A 14822-nucleotide genomic window follows, 5' to 3' on the forward strand; every position below is an offset into this window, starting at 1 on the left:
GCGTGAAGCTTCCAGCAGACTGAAATACCCCAGTCATGTGTCTGTGGATGTTGTAAGGAACCCAGAGAGTGATTTGCAACATCAGAGCTCGAAGGAACTGGGGTTCAGAGCTTCAGTAACGGCTGTACACACAGGGAGGAGCCCAGCCCTTGCAATAGGCTCCAGCCTCAACACCCAGGAGCCTCCCCAGGCAGGAGCATGGGGCTGGAGCACCTCAGCCAGCACGTCACAGCGCCCTGGCCATCGTGTGCCCCAGCTCCAGGGTGGGCAGATGCGCCCCAGGAGCGCATTGACTTCACCACCCCAAAAGCAGACGCATCTTGGCACCAGGGGCTTGGACTGCGGCTGCTAATTGGGACGAGACAGAAGTGAAGGGCAGAACAGGGGAAGAGGTCTGCTTTGGTCTCCCTCAGGAGTACAAAGTCTTTCCCAAATTCAGCTACATAGCACAGCCTTTAAAAGGAGAGCGACAGCTTCTTCTGTATCAGCTGCAAGGCAGGAGCTCTCATGCCAGCGCTGCCTTCTTACGCTAACTGCCCTTTTATCATTTATTCAGAAATGAGGCTGTAACGAGGCAGATTTATATCAAATGACAAATAACAGCTGTGGGGAAAAGAAAAAGAAGTCTCGTGCTTCATTAGAACCCTGTAAGGGTCTGACAGCCCGAAACACACCGCCAAAGTGGCAAATGCAGCCAGAAAGACAAGACAGAGCTCACAGCAGCTGTTAAGCCAAATGGGAACTTATTAAAATTAAGGGCCATCTTTCCCCTTTCATATTTAGTTTCAAAAGACCACACAAAGAAATTCAACCTCTTATGAAGACTGAGTCATTAGTGCAGATGTGATACGAGGCCTGGGCAAAGATTTCAGATTGAAAGGTAACTGTTAATTCCCAGGTGGTTGCTAGAACCTTAGGAATACATTAATCTGGTATCAACTGGAGCCCCCCAATATTAAAGTCATAAATCTTACCAGGACGAATTTCCCCATTACTCACTTGGTGTTACAATACTGCTTAAAAAACCTGCAAGCATTCAACTTGGAGAAAAGGATGCTGATGGGTCTGCAGCATTAACTATGGCATGTGCTTGGGACTGAAAAGTATCCTGCAAGTCAAGTGGGAGGATTTGCCTGAAGGATGCTGATTTCCAGAAGGGGCTGGGAGCTCTGTGCTTCAATCAGGTCCAAAACAAACACTGAAAAAGCAAAGGAATTAAATACCTAAGCTGCCAGGCAGCCGCAGATTATCCCACAGCATGAGGGGGCAGCATCAAGTTTTCTGAATTTCCTTAGTGGGCAGGTGGTGAAGGCAGTAGGTAAACCTCAGGATATCAGCACTACTTGTCTTTTTTCACCTCAGTCTCCTTGAGTCTGTCTGATCGCACTGCCTGCCTTTCCCCAATAATTTTTGTTACCGAAGGCCAGCTTCATTCCCTTTGTACAGGAAAGTGGATGACTCATTAAAAAAAATAAAAAAGCTTTCCACACAATAGAAACTGGTCCCCAGCAGAGCAGGGATATTTTGAGTGATTGCGCTCATTAAAAAGGTATAGGGTGACCCTAAGTTTTTTGGGAAAGCAGGGCATTCAGTTTTTACAAAACCACAGACCATGGGACAAGTTCTTACGGACACAATGCAGAACCAGCCTCTGGGAAAACCGGCCTCATTTCGATGCTCAACAAAAACTAAACTAAATCTGCTGAAAAAAACGTTCAGAGGGCAGTAAACTTGGATTTCAGTGGAGCAACCACTGTATAATGCCGCAATACTGCAGCAAGGTTGTGGGTTACCTAAACTGCCATCCAAGAAAGAAAAAGCAAGACAAAGAGGCTGAGATAGTGTTAGCCAACACAGATAGATTGGCTTACTAATGAATTTAACGCTGACTTAATCTTCTGACTTGGCAGTGCCCCGAAAGCCTGCTCTTTTTGCCTCCCCTCGCCTAAATGAAATTAACCTATTCCAGAAAATTAAGGACGATTTACCAGGCCACTGAAGGCCGACTGCTTGTTGGATCTGGATCCGTGTTAATCCATCCAAGAAAAAAAGAGAAACTCTGTGATTTAGAAACCCGACTACGGGAGGGTTGGCAGAGGGGCACGCGTGGGCTCTCGCTGCTCGTTTCTCACAGGCGTGCTGGCACCAGCCAGGAATTTTTGGATGAACACAGCAGGAGCAGCGTATTTCACTGCAATTTCAAGCTTTTTTGCTTTCTTGATGAAGCTGAAGGTGGCTGAGGCTATGCAGGGGATGCTCAGGGGACCCAAAAAGCCTAGCTCGCCTTCCACATCTGACACTTTCCAGGCACAAGGCAAGACCCGTGTCGTCAGCAGCAGAGGGCTCGACCCTGCCCCTGGGGACACGGGGAAGGGCAGAACGCCACATCTGCATTCCCCATTAGCCATTTAAACAAGCATTCACACATTTTTCCATTTTCCCCTCAGCTTACGGCTGCTGTGTCACAGGAGATGAAGCCAGCTCTCACTGAATCAGCGGGACCTCCCTGGGGACAAGCAGCAGGTCGTAAACCACACACTTCTGCATCTCCCCATGCTGTGAAGAGCAGTTCCCGTCCAAAAAGCGAGAAGGCGTTGGGAAGGTAATGGTTGTGCTGATGCTATGTAAAGGCCAGGGGAGCAAAGCCTTACTTCAGTGTGTGTTGCAGTCTCCTGGTGATTTACAGATTGTTTTCCATGGATGTGGCCTGGTGTTTACATCAATATTTGTAGCTGCCGCAACAGTTACACAAACATCACGGGGATACAGATTCGAGAGCCTAAAAATGATACGTGTATAATTAACGCTCATCATAAAAGCATCCGAGAAATCTTCCAATCCCCATTCCAAGGTAAAACAGAATTCAGAGTTTACCAGTGCTCTGGAGATGTATTTTGGAAACTGGAATGACATAATGCAAAATATATTTCATTACCCATGTAACATCCAAGACGAAACTAGATACTGGATAAAGTCCAGGTTAGAAACCACAAACTTCTTCAGTTCTATAGCTCACAGCGTTTTCAATCTTTTACATAATTACACAGACTTCAACTCCATCGCATGATATCATGCAAATGATTACCTACCTACACTCATTTCCCCGAGATACACAGAGCCCTTAACAGGCGTACACCACACACCCTTATCAAGAAAAATAAATAAACACACTATCTTCACAAGAGACTGTTAAGACACTGAAAGGTTGTGGAAAATTGGAAATAGCATCCATGCTGAGAGCATAAATGATCCTTCTCTTAGGGAGGACAGAATTGGACTGCTGTTTCTCACTAGGAAAAGCACAAAAACATTTGCAAACATGAGCCCTATTATGAGATCCATAAATCTACATCCCACAGTTTAGATCATCCTTCCTCTCCCTACTGTTCCAAGAAAGCCCTTGCTGCTTTCCCTTATATTTCAGCAGAGGACAAGGAACAGCCAGACGCAGCTGAGGCCAAACCCACTGCCCCTGCACTTCCTTGGTAAGACTCCCCTCCTGCCTTCTTTGCTAACTGGTTTGTTCCCAACAGGGCTGGTCCTGGCACGACTCATCTCACCGCTTCTGCGGCAACAACATCAGGAGCATCACTTTGAAAGCTGGGTTGGACAGATGTATTTAACGAGGGTGGGCAGGCAACATCACAAGTTAAGCTCTTGTTTCTCGACTTTCCTCTTCTTCAAAACCCTGCTCATCACATCCCAAGGCACGCGTTGCCCTGTTTTCAAGTTTTAAGAGGAGAAAGAGCACCGAGCACCATACAAAATCAAAACTACAGAAGGTACTTGCCCATAAAGTAACCTTAAATTCTCCCTCAGCTTAAATTTTTTCTCTTGATTGGAAATATATTTGTATACATCTACAGTGGGTGAATGCAAATAGCATTTCCAACATATCAAGATACAGAAATGACATTGAGCCCTAAGGTGAGGGACTGCAATACATGCTGTCTTGGAGAAGCTGTAAAAAGCCAACATTTTGATTGTTTTAATTTTTCTTAAGTTTCATGGATTTTTACTTCTCTATAGAAATAATGTCTTGGACTTTGTGAGTACCACAAAAATTAAGAAGTGTTCAGAAAGAGAAGGAAATAAGCTCAACACTTACCATGCTCAACAACTCCACAGAGGCCTGGTAAGGTGACATTTCCTCTCACCATATGGAGACCGGGGGGGTTCATGCATGCTCTCAGGATGAGAGTAGATCTGAGGGTCATCTCTTCTCCTGTCCCATTGCCAGCAACTGCAGCAGCAGCTGCTGCACGGAGAAGTTCAAGAAAACATTTACTGGGCTCCATTGCGATAATGTGCCTTGGGGGAGCACTCCTCCTGACGCACAGCCAAGCGCTCCAGGCTCACATGTAATATCAATACAACACGGTCGCTTCTCTAGTGAGAGCACTCATTTTTGAGCACTACTCCAGTAAATACGCAAGGAAATTTTACGAGGCAGTTGATGCACAAAGCTTTCACTTACCAAGTTATAGGACCTCATGGGAGAAGAAGGCATGTGCGGAAGCAGCAGCTGAGGCCAGGCAGGGAGGGAAGATGCTGTGATGGCCACAAGACAGAGCCCAGGCTTGAACGACGGCCAGAAAACAGGATGTATTCATGGAAAACACACCCTTACGGATTGGACAAATCTTTACAAGTCTCCTCCAAGATAAGCCTGAATCACAGAAGCCTAACTTGGTGGTAAGCTCAGGAATCTCCACGAAAGCCATAATGATGCTGCCTGGGTGACAGCTGCATGTCGAGGCTCCTGCTGGTGACAAACTGGTGGGAGAAGCCACCAGTACCTGAAGATGCCCTGCTACCCAGACCAGATGCACATCTCACCTAAAGTAAAGCCTCCGTTATATAGAGAGAACAACCCAAGTTTTATTCACTATACAAGGCATCATGTGAGAAGATGTCAGCTTCCTGCTTGCTGCCCAAGTGCTCTCCAGAAACTAAAGAAAACCTTGCTGCAGAAATAGGACTCAAACCCACCCCCTTCCTGAAGCAATAAACAAACTAAATTTGCAGTCCTTGATTTTCCCCACTTGGCAGGGGGGAATAATCCCGCACAACAGCATGTGTCTGATACGATTGCTTGGGAGAAATTAGAGGCTTACACCTAGAGAAGTGTAAATCCTGCATTGCTAAGGTTTCTTCAGCTGCAAGGGAAAGAAACATTGCCTCCTGGTGATTAAGAATGTAATTATTATTATTAATTCTGAAACACTTTGAATTACATGGTACATTTTCTTTAAATGGGCCCTATCGTTAGCGGAAGCTGATCTGAACCAATGATTTATTCGTGGCTTAATATCCACGCTTGTTTCGCATGCTCAGCACATTTTGCTCAGTATTAGTGGCTGGTTGCTAGAGACAATCGATTTAAATTTAGACAGAAGCTTTTGGAAAAGTTTTATTCAGAGCAGATATATGAATTAAAACACTAACTACGGTGATATGTAACTACATTTCTTCTAAACTCTTAGCACCTCTATGTGCACTTTAAGATCTCAAGAGAGTTCACAGCAACACCAAGCTCAAGTCCATATTCGAGCAGAGCTTTCCACTCAGACCCATTCTAAAATCAGGAGGAAGTCTGCCAGGCGGTGCTGCAAAATTGTGGAATTTCTGCAGATAAAATCAGAATTGGGCTTCCCCTACGGTGCCATCAATGAAATACCTCCGGCCTTGCCCATTAATTTGCAATATTTTCTCCACTTTCTAAAGTAAAAGCCTGTCTTTACCGACTTTGTTGCAAAGCAGGTCTTAACCAAAAATAGCCAAGGAAGAGGAGAAAAAAGCCTTTACGGGTTTGGCAGATACACTACTGACAAGAAACAATACATTTTTAACCGCTGTGTAATCACAATACACTTTTTCTACTGAAACTCTCCCAGAGTTTCTGCCCGAAGGTGTTGGATGCTGAGCAAAAGCCAGCTGCCACATCTGTGATGCACGTGGCTGTGCAAGCAGCTCCTCCTACTTCACCTCCGAATTTTTACAGCTCATCCCCACAAGCCAAGTTGAGTTTTCGTGCTGGGTGGGGCTGCTAGAGCCCTTCATTTGGGGGTGCATGCTGTTCCTTCTCCCAGATGTAAGTATTTCCACATTGCACTTCCTTAAGCTGCCATCATTTACACGAAAGGCCACCCTCTGGTCGCCCTGCTTTGCTGATTAGATGAGGAATAAGACTGGAGAACAAGGCCAACAAGTCAACAAGTGCTTGGCTCTCTATCGTCTGTCCTGCTCCCTATTCAGGGAAGTTTTCTGACCTGTGTAAATGAATCCGGATCCGCAATGAATTAGGTAAATCCATGATGCTGCAGGCTGCTGTCTGCCGGCCAGCAGGAAAGGATCACTTTCAAAGGTGAGACAAAAATGTGAAACACTGGCTTATCAATGTGATGTGAATGCCCCAGCGACAGCAATTGGTTTTATAAGGTTAATGATCAGTCAGAAGAAACTCAGCCAGTTCTGGGAGAAATTTATCTCAAAAAAGGAAGCATGAAGGAGAGAACTGCAGCCAAAATGTAAGGGAAGAAGGGCAGACGCCTCCACGGAAAGGCAGAAACACTCCAACCCCTTGCAAGCCCTATTTGTTGCTTGCCCACTGCTCCGTTTCCATTTCTGTATAATTTATTCCAAAGCAAATACATTCTTTTTAAGAGAAGGAGGAGAAGGCTGTGCCTGTGCTGCAGGACACAATGCTGGTGTTCAGTCGCTGGTTATTCCTTGCTCCCACACTAATCACAGAGGCTTTGTGTAGTTTGGGATTGAGCAATACTTTAATTAACATCTTCCGAGGGTACAGCCACATTGGGAAGACTCCTCTCATTAGCTAATTAGCCTATTGTCCTAATAAGGTGGGGCAACGCCTGTTTCACCCCCTTCTCTGCCCTGCACAGAAAACCCTGTTTTTCCCACCTAGGTGTTCCCTCCAGCTGGTCACAGCCCCTCTGGATGGACTCTTCTTTGAGGCTGGGTGGTGGCAGCCAGCAGCACCCAGTGTCACCACCACAGCTCCGACTTCAGGAACGGGAATGGTTACACATGGGAAAACCATGGCACAAGTTTTCCTCTGTGCTTTCATCCAAGAGCAGCCCTGGGGCATAGCCTTGTCCCTGCCAGGCAGCCCCCAGGACGGTCCTGTCCTCCTCCTGCTGCTCTCTGCCTGGACTTGGACGAGATTAAACATCACCCATGCGGAACGGAGAAAGAAAAGCAAACAAAGTGCAAAGAAAATGGAGACAGAAAAAAAAAAGTAAACAGAGCATGTATGCCCACCTTCCCTCTTCCTGAAACAGGTCCCGGCTCGTGCGGCAGGACTGTCAGCGAGGCCATTAATCATTTGCTATTACCAAAGCCAGTGTTTGTCCCTCCAAATCTTTCAGCAGCACCCAGCCCTGGCCAGCCTGGCTTGTTGTTGCTGCGGGACGTGCAGGGCAGCCCTCCCAGGGAGGCAGGCTGGGATTTTGCTTGGCACACGAACAACTTGGCTGAGTTTCTCCTGCTGTGCAGAGCCTGGGCACAGCCGAGGTGGCGTTTCGTGGGAAAGCACGGCTTGACAGCAGCACAGAGGAGAAGGAGAAGGCACAGTGCTGGTGCCCAGCACCTTTGCAGGAGCGCTTGCACCCGTGCACAAAAACAGGATGCTTGTCTGCAGGCAGCCATGTAGAAATAACCTTCCCTCGTGGCCTCAAAACCAGAAAGCAAAGTTCAGCGAGTGGAGTCTCCAAGAGATGGAGACGAGTCTGGCGTAGGTTTTCCTAATCAGAGGAACTTTGTTTTAACTAATTTGAGGGTAGCTGTGTGGACACCTGCACCAGCATGCAGCAAAAGCCTGTGTTAAGCACACGCACGGCTGGAGAGAAGGGTCTTCACCCAACTGGAAGAAACCTAAAACCTCCAGCCAGCAGGCCACAATTACAGAAGTCTTCAGCCCAGGAACTTCTGCAGGGACTGTGCGTGCCCATGGCACAACACCGGGACAGCATGCCAAGGGTCCCCAGCAGGGACCACCACATCCCCACCAGTACACCAGCCCCCTGAGCCCACTGGGACACGCCCCACTACCCAAACACACCACTTGCCCCAGCTTCACCACGCCAAGGAGCAGCAGGACCACGTCGGTCATGCCAGGCCTGTGCCAGCCCTCCCTGGAGCAGCCCCGGTGCTGCATCCACGTTTGTGGCTGATGGCACAGGAGCATCGCCGGCAGCCAGCTCGACATGGTAAATTCATCACTGTCCAGCTGAGCGAGTCGATAACGAAGCTAAAAGGAAATGCTGTCATGGGCTGTTCCCCACAGCAAGGACATTTTTGAGCAGCTCACACCTTTGATGGCATCCCTGTTTAAGAGGGGGGTGCCAGGTGTCACCCTTCCACGTGGAGTCCCAGCAGTCCTCCTGCAGTTCCCTGGCCAATGTGACATTTCCCTGGCTCTCCCAGAGAGCCACAATCCCCACGTCAGATCCTCTGGCACTCCAGAGGGTCAGGATATATCAGAAGCCCCGGTGGGAGTTTGCTACAGAGGAATGAACTGGCAGAACAGATGAGCAGCTCCTTAGGCAGCTACCCACAATGTACAGAAAGAAACGATGCCGTTTCAGGCTTGTGGCAGATGCTGGAGGGTTTGTGGTGCTAAAAAAAAAAAAATCATCTCAAAACACCTACATACAGTCAATAGCTTTCCAGGACAAGGAAATCATGCAGGAGCTGGGATGAAACCAATCGCAGTTCCCAGCTGCACCTGAGATATGAAAACTGAACGTGGTCCAATGCGACGCCTCTGAAAGGTCCATCTCCCCAAACTAGAAACAATCAGACAAAAATAACTGAAAGAAAACACCTAAATATATACAAATGTGGCAGTGGGAGATGTTTAAAGATACCTCAGTAGAGCCCTCCTCCTTCCAGAAAAGCAGTACTATATTCAGAAAAAGTTTATTTTGCTAAAGAATTAAGACAGGAGACGAATTAAGAAATGAGTAATGAATAGAAAATCCACTATGAGTAGCTAGAAAGCAAATTATTTTATAAAGAAAGCTAAACGGTATCACAAAAAATAATGGCAACATATGTCAGGAAAAAAGCAATGATCTATCGATACAATAGGCTGACACTAAAAGAAAGTGCAGGGAAATTATCTGTCCTGATACAGCAGATGTAGAAAGTATAAGCATTTATTTTTCTCTTTGCAGATAAGGATGACTTACATTTCAGGTACAACCAAGTTCTCCGAATTCCAGAAGCAAGTGGGAAAGGCATTCAGCACGACTAAACGTTTTCCACATCTGCAAAACTGGAAAACGTGAACATGCACAAAGGAGCTCCCTAACACTGACTCTGAGAAAAGAAACATGTCACAGGGCACGCAGGAAGTTCCAGAGGTCTCGGAACAATAAATACCCCCCCCCCTTGAGCAAACACAAAGCTCGCAGCGTGCCAACGTTTCAGCCCGGCTGACCTGGGAAGCGCAGGCCGATAACCCCGGCTGCGGTCCCGCAGAGCCAGGGAAAGGCAAAGCAGCAAAGTGTGAGGAGACGGGAACGCGATTAGTGCTGGCCAACACAGCTGTATGGGAGGAGGGCTTGTCAGGCCGCTCTGCTGCTTCTTCCCAGACCAGGCATCTGGCTGACACAGGTATCTGTGCTGACATGATGTGTGCGGACTTCTGCGTTGGGTTTGGGCCAGTGTGACAGCCTCACAGCAACATACCCAGAGTACAGCAAGGGGATTAAAACCAGCTGGGCCTGGTGACCTAATTAAAGTTGTAACCCCACTGACTGCCCCTACAGAGGTTTCGGCTCCCTGAGCGGACGATGCTGCTACCGAGGAAAAGGAGCCAGCAGGCAGCAGGAGCAGCTTTCTGCAGGGCAGCATGCGTGCAAGACGTGGGCTTTCAAGGCGTGCACGTTTTGGCTGCGTGCCTGCGTTTGCAGAGAGTTCAGGAGAGGTAGAAAACTGCATTTCCAGAGCCTTTGCCCACCACCCTCGACCTTTCAAGTGTGCTGAGCCTTGAATGCACGAACCAAAGCCTGGAAATGTGTTTGGCAACTGGCTCCTGACCGGTACTTAGACTGAAAATATCGCTGTTATAACCCAAAGGGGAGGTAGTTCTCCTTCACTTCGTAGCAACTTTTAACTTGCAGAGGAGGCAGGCTTAATAAGACTTGCAATGCATCCAAGTGATAACAATTAGACAGGTGGTAAAGGCAGCTAAATGGCTTCCAATCTGCCTGCTGCACTTCTCAGCCAGAGAACACACACCACCAGTTACCCTGGGGGGAAAAACAAGGGGGTATCCATTTTTCCTTCTGATCACAAGCTCACAGTGCTCCCATTTTAAAGCAAAGCTAACAGAAAGCAGCACGTTTATGTGATGAGTGTCCTACGGGCCACGCTTTGTTAATAAATCAATCAAAGAGCGGGGGCAAGGAGGCGGGGGTGTTGTCCCATCGGGCTCACCCAGTTTTACTACTTATCCTGTAGTAAAGGGCTACTTTTACTGTACTCTGTTGAGTTACTCCGTATTAACAGAAGAGTGAGGTACACAGAGAGAGATCAGCATCTCCACAACACTCACAACTTTCTCTCCCACGTTATAAACACCGGAGAACGTTTCATCCAAACCATTTAAGTGAGCTGTAACAGTACGGGTCACTTTATGCCTTCGCCTGTAAAAGCGGCCCGAGCACCCCTAACGCAACGCGCCCTGCGGTACATCCGAGCAGCATCACCTGAAACTCCCTCCGGAGCAATTCCTGGGGAATTTTTTCCCAGCCTTTGCCGAAATAACCCACCTCTGACGGCAGACCCCAGCCCTCCCTGCCGGCTGCCAGGACACCGGTACCCAGCGGGGGACACCCCGGGACCTCCCCGCGCCCCGTCCCCCCGCTCCCCCCGGGTCCCCCCCCACTCACCGGCGTTGCGGAGCTTCTTGTTCCTCAGCACCGAGAGGATGACCAGGGCATTGCCCAGCACGTCCACCACGATGGTGACGATCAGCACGGCCGCCAGCCCGCTGTTAGCCCTGGCCACCGCCTGTCCCCCCCCCGGCCCCGGCCGGCAGCTCCCGTTCCCCCCCTGCCTCTCCATGCGCAGCTCCCTTACTGCGGGGCTTTTTGGGGGGGGATTTTTTTTTATTTTTATTTTTTTGGAGGGGGGGGGGTCCCGTCGCCCCCACCCCCGGGCGGTGCCGGGGCCCGGGGCGGGGCGGGGAGGGGCTGGGGGGGGGGGGGGGGGCAGGCGGCAGCGCTGTCGGATGGCGACACCGCGCGGTGGCGGGGGGCAGCGGCGGGGAGCCCGCCCGGTGCGGGGCTCGGGGGGGGGTCACCCCCCCGGGGTGCCCTCAGGAACATGGGTTTACTTTTGGTTAGCCCCCAGGTCAGGCAGGTGGACCTGTTGGCCTTTGAAGTCCCTTCCAACTATTCTATTATATTCTGTCCTGTTCCGTTCCGTCCCATCCCCATCCCATCCCCATCCCATCCCCATCCCCATCCCCATCCCCATCCCCATCCCCATCCTCATCCCCATCCCATCCCCATCCTCATCCCCTCTCCATCCCATCCCCATCCCACCCCATCCCCATCCTCATCCCCTCTCCATCCCATCCCCATCCCCATCCCCATCCCCATCCCCATCCCATCCCCATCCCATCCCACCCCATCCCCATCCCCATCCCCTCTCCATCCCATCCCCATCCCATCCCCATCCCATCCCATCCCCATCCCATCCCATCCCCATCCCCATCCCCATCCCATCCCCATCCCATCCCACCCCATCCCCATCCCCATCCCCATCCCCTCTCCATCCCATCCCCATCCCATCCCATCCCCATCCCCATCCCATCCCATCCCCATCCCCATCCCCATCCCCATCCCATCCCCATCCCCATCCCCATCCCCATCCCCATCCCATCCCCATCCCCATCCCCATCCCCATCCCATCCCACCCCCATCCCCATCCCCTCTCCATCCCATCCCCATCACATCCCCATCAGCAGTGAGGCTCAGCCGGAGCCCAGCAGCACCCAGGGGTGCCCCAGCCAGGCTGTGCTGCACCCTGAGCCAGCCCCGCTCCTGCACTCCGGCCTTGGCTGAGCTGCCTTTAACAGAGAGACTCGAGAGCACTCCATTTTGAAACAAAATGTTTTGTTTTACTTTACTTTACTTTTTATTTTATTTTATTTTATTTTATTTTTATCATAACAATCAAAACAGTGCATTTTCAAATTGTCAAATACAGTATTTCAGCTTGAAGCTTGGCCCTGTGGGTGAACTTGCACTGAATTCTATACAGTTTAGCAAATATTTTGCTTTCCATCTAAACCAAATAGTTTTCTTCGCAGACTTCTTCCCAGTTTGCTTTCAGAACCTTCCTGCAGTTTGGGAGCAGCTCAAGTGGATGCATCCTTCGTCAATTTTGCCTTCATTCTGTTCTGGTCTGGTGCCGTTTTCACCACTTTTAAGTCACTTTCAGACATATTTTAGATGTGGAGAGCCAGGATGTGGCTTCAGGGGACCTGGAGTTCATATGCAGGTTGAAAATAATGAAGGTGGTGTCCGAAGTGCAGGGAAAAGCCGTTGCCTTTCTGAGCACTTTGCAGGGATGTGCACAATGCCATCACTTCTCCTCTGGCTGGGGAGGCTTTTAGGAGCCCTGGCAAACCCATACCCAGGAGGATTATCTTCTTTTGGCACTGCCCTCCAGCCCCACAGCAAGGAGATTGCTGAGCTGGGGCGTCTGGTGGGGTTTTGCCTATTGATATCAACTGGTTATCAGCTGATTGCTGAATAACTGGAAGAAAATTAAGGCTGAACCCCACTGCTTCCCCCCAGCTACAGGGCAGGGGTGCCTCTCATGGGGGTGCTGCCCCAGGCAAGGGCACCCACAGGAGCACCAAATCTGCCCAACAAAGATTTTGGCCTCACACCTAAAAATATCTGCTGGCATAGCAGTGTGAAGTGCCGGGAGTCCCATTTCCAAAATAATTTTTTTTAAAAAGGCCTTTCTTTTGGTGCAAAACTGACACCTGCACGAAGCAGTCTTTTTCTGCAGCTGCCCTAGACGAGCAGGTCTGGGTAGCTCTGCCAGGCACGTGCGTGCATCTGCATGGTTACGGTGACTAATCTCTCGTACGACACTTGGAAGAAATTATGATAGATGTAGTGAGCAACTGTTTGCATCGGCGGGGTGATTTAGATGAATCGTTCTCAGGCTGCTTCCTCCCACCTTCCTGCTAAATGAACTCGTCGCTGCTTCAATTAAGAAAAGTCTGGCACTCGAGGAAGCAACGGCAAGGAAAGAAATGATGGTGGAGGTATCAATGAGACCTTTTCTAATTACACAGTGCCAGAAACTCTGATGTAAATCATGCTGAAGAAAAAATACCTGCAGAGCGCTGGAAGAATTCAGGCTCGTTTGGTTGTGCAGGGACCGCTCATACGATGACCGGAGAAGGAAACTGAATTAAGGTCAGCAACCAGAGCTTCTTGTCTCCTGTGGCACAGAGGTGAGGTTACAGGCACAAACACCAGGACCAAACAGAGTGCAATTGGTGCAAAATACTCCCAAACCTTTTATTTATTTTTTATTTTTAGGTGCAGAGCATCGCCCGTCGGTACGGCACGGCGCCTGCCAAGGTGCTCAGCTCAGGAAGAGTTAATCCAGGTATACCCTAACAACTGAAAACCTGCATAATTGAAAAGTAGCCGAGGCATTAATCTTCCTTCTCAGTACCTTGAGTCCTCTTTAAAAAGATTATTTTGTCTTCAGAGACAGCTTTAATGCTGCTTAATGAATTGCTTATAAATGAAGGAATTTTTTTCCCCCTACATGGGGACAGGCTGACTGCTACGCTGATTTTTGTCAGTGCAAAAGAGACAATTAACTTTTGTCAACTATACAAAGATAATGGTTGTTCTCCACAAATACCACTATGCTGTTTGGCATATTTAGGGCCGATTTATCTTGTCCTTTTGGCTGAGCCTGCTTAGTGGCAGCGACATATCCATTTCCCTTGGCTGGCTCAAGGGAGCTCTTCGTGCTTACCAAAATAATTACTGGCCCTTGTGCACCCCCAGGAAGGGGTCGAATCCAGCAATACCAGGCTGGGAAATCCAGAACGGCCTCTGCAGGAGAGACGGACGCACAGACAAGTCTATTTATGCCACAGAAACTCAGGACAAAGCACCAGCCTCGTGTCCAGCCGCCTCCTGCTTCGTCCCCATGGCCCCAGCCCCGTGCAGTGCGCACACTTCGCTGCCCCAGAATGGGCTTTTTTGTTTGGCACCTGAAAAGCCTGCTCATTCAGCCCAGCTACCCAAAACTGCAGTAAATGGCAAGGGAAAGAAGGAAAACTTTGTATTCCTTCAGGACTCTGAGTACACAGTGACAGGGGCAATGGTGCTGTGGGACGGAGCATCAGAGCCCCCCTTTGCTGAAAAGGCTTTTGTTAGCAGGATGGTTTGTATGGCAGAGGCTGAACTGCGCACGTGATTCGTATGGCCTCAGCCAAAGCCATTTCACCCCATTTTGTCAGGCCGGGAAGGTTCAGATACAGTTGACGTATTTTGTGGCCAACAAGAATTTTGAGGGTTTTATTTTCTGAGAAAAGCTTCCCTCCTACATTGCCCAACAGCACACGAGTTACTCAAGGTGTTCGGTGTCCCACAGCAGGACAATAAATCAAGGAGAGGAGGGGAGAGGGCACAATGTCCCTGTTTGTCCTCCTGCCCCTGTCCTCCCGCAGGCAGGGATGCTGCGGGGTGCCTCCTGCTGGTCCCCGTGGCTCTCAGCCCCTCTCTCCCTTACTCTGCCCT

At 49.4% G+C, this 14822-nt stretch overlaps 1 protein-coding gene across 2 annotated transcripts in view; it reads right to left on the reverse strand.

Moving 5' to 3' along the window:
- The window catches only part of GPR50 (G protein-coupled receptor 50), a 119274-nt gene extending 108098 nt beyond the window's left edge, over nucleotides 1-11176 (reverse strand). Inside the window, exon 1 of one of the 2 annotated variants that reach the window (XM_083797192.1) lies at nucleotides 10923-11176. In XM_083797192.1, the coding sequence (XP_083653318.1) occupies nucleotides 10923-11097 (175 nt within the window). In that variant the 5' untranslated portion in view covers nucleotides 11098-11176. Of the gene's footprint in view, nucleotides 1-4108; nucleotides 8792-10922 lie in introns of those variants that run through there. The other variant, XM_083797191.1, reaches the window with a different exon arrangement.
- Between the last annotated feature and the right edge of the window lie 3646 nt (nucleotides 11177-14822).

The sequence above is a fragment of the Anser anser genome (assembly GCF_964211835.1).
Source record: "Anser anser genome assembly, chromosome: 13".
NCBI classification, from domain to species: domain Eukaryota; kingdom Metazoa; phylum Chordata; class Aves; order Anseriformes; family Anatidae; genus Anser; species Anser anser.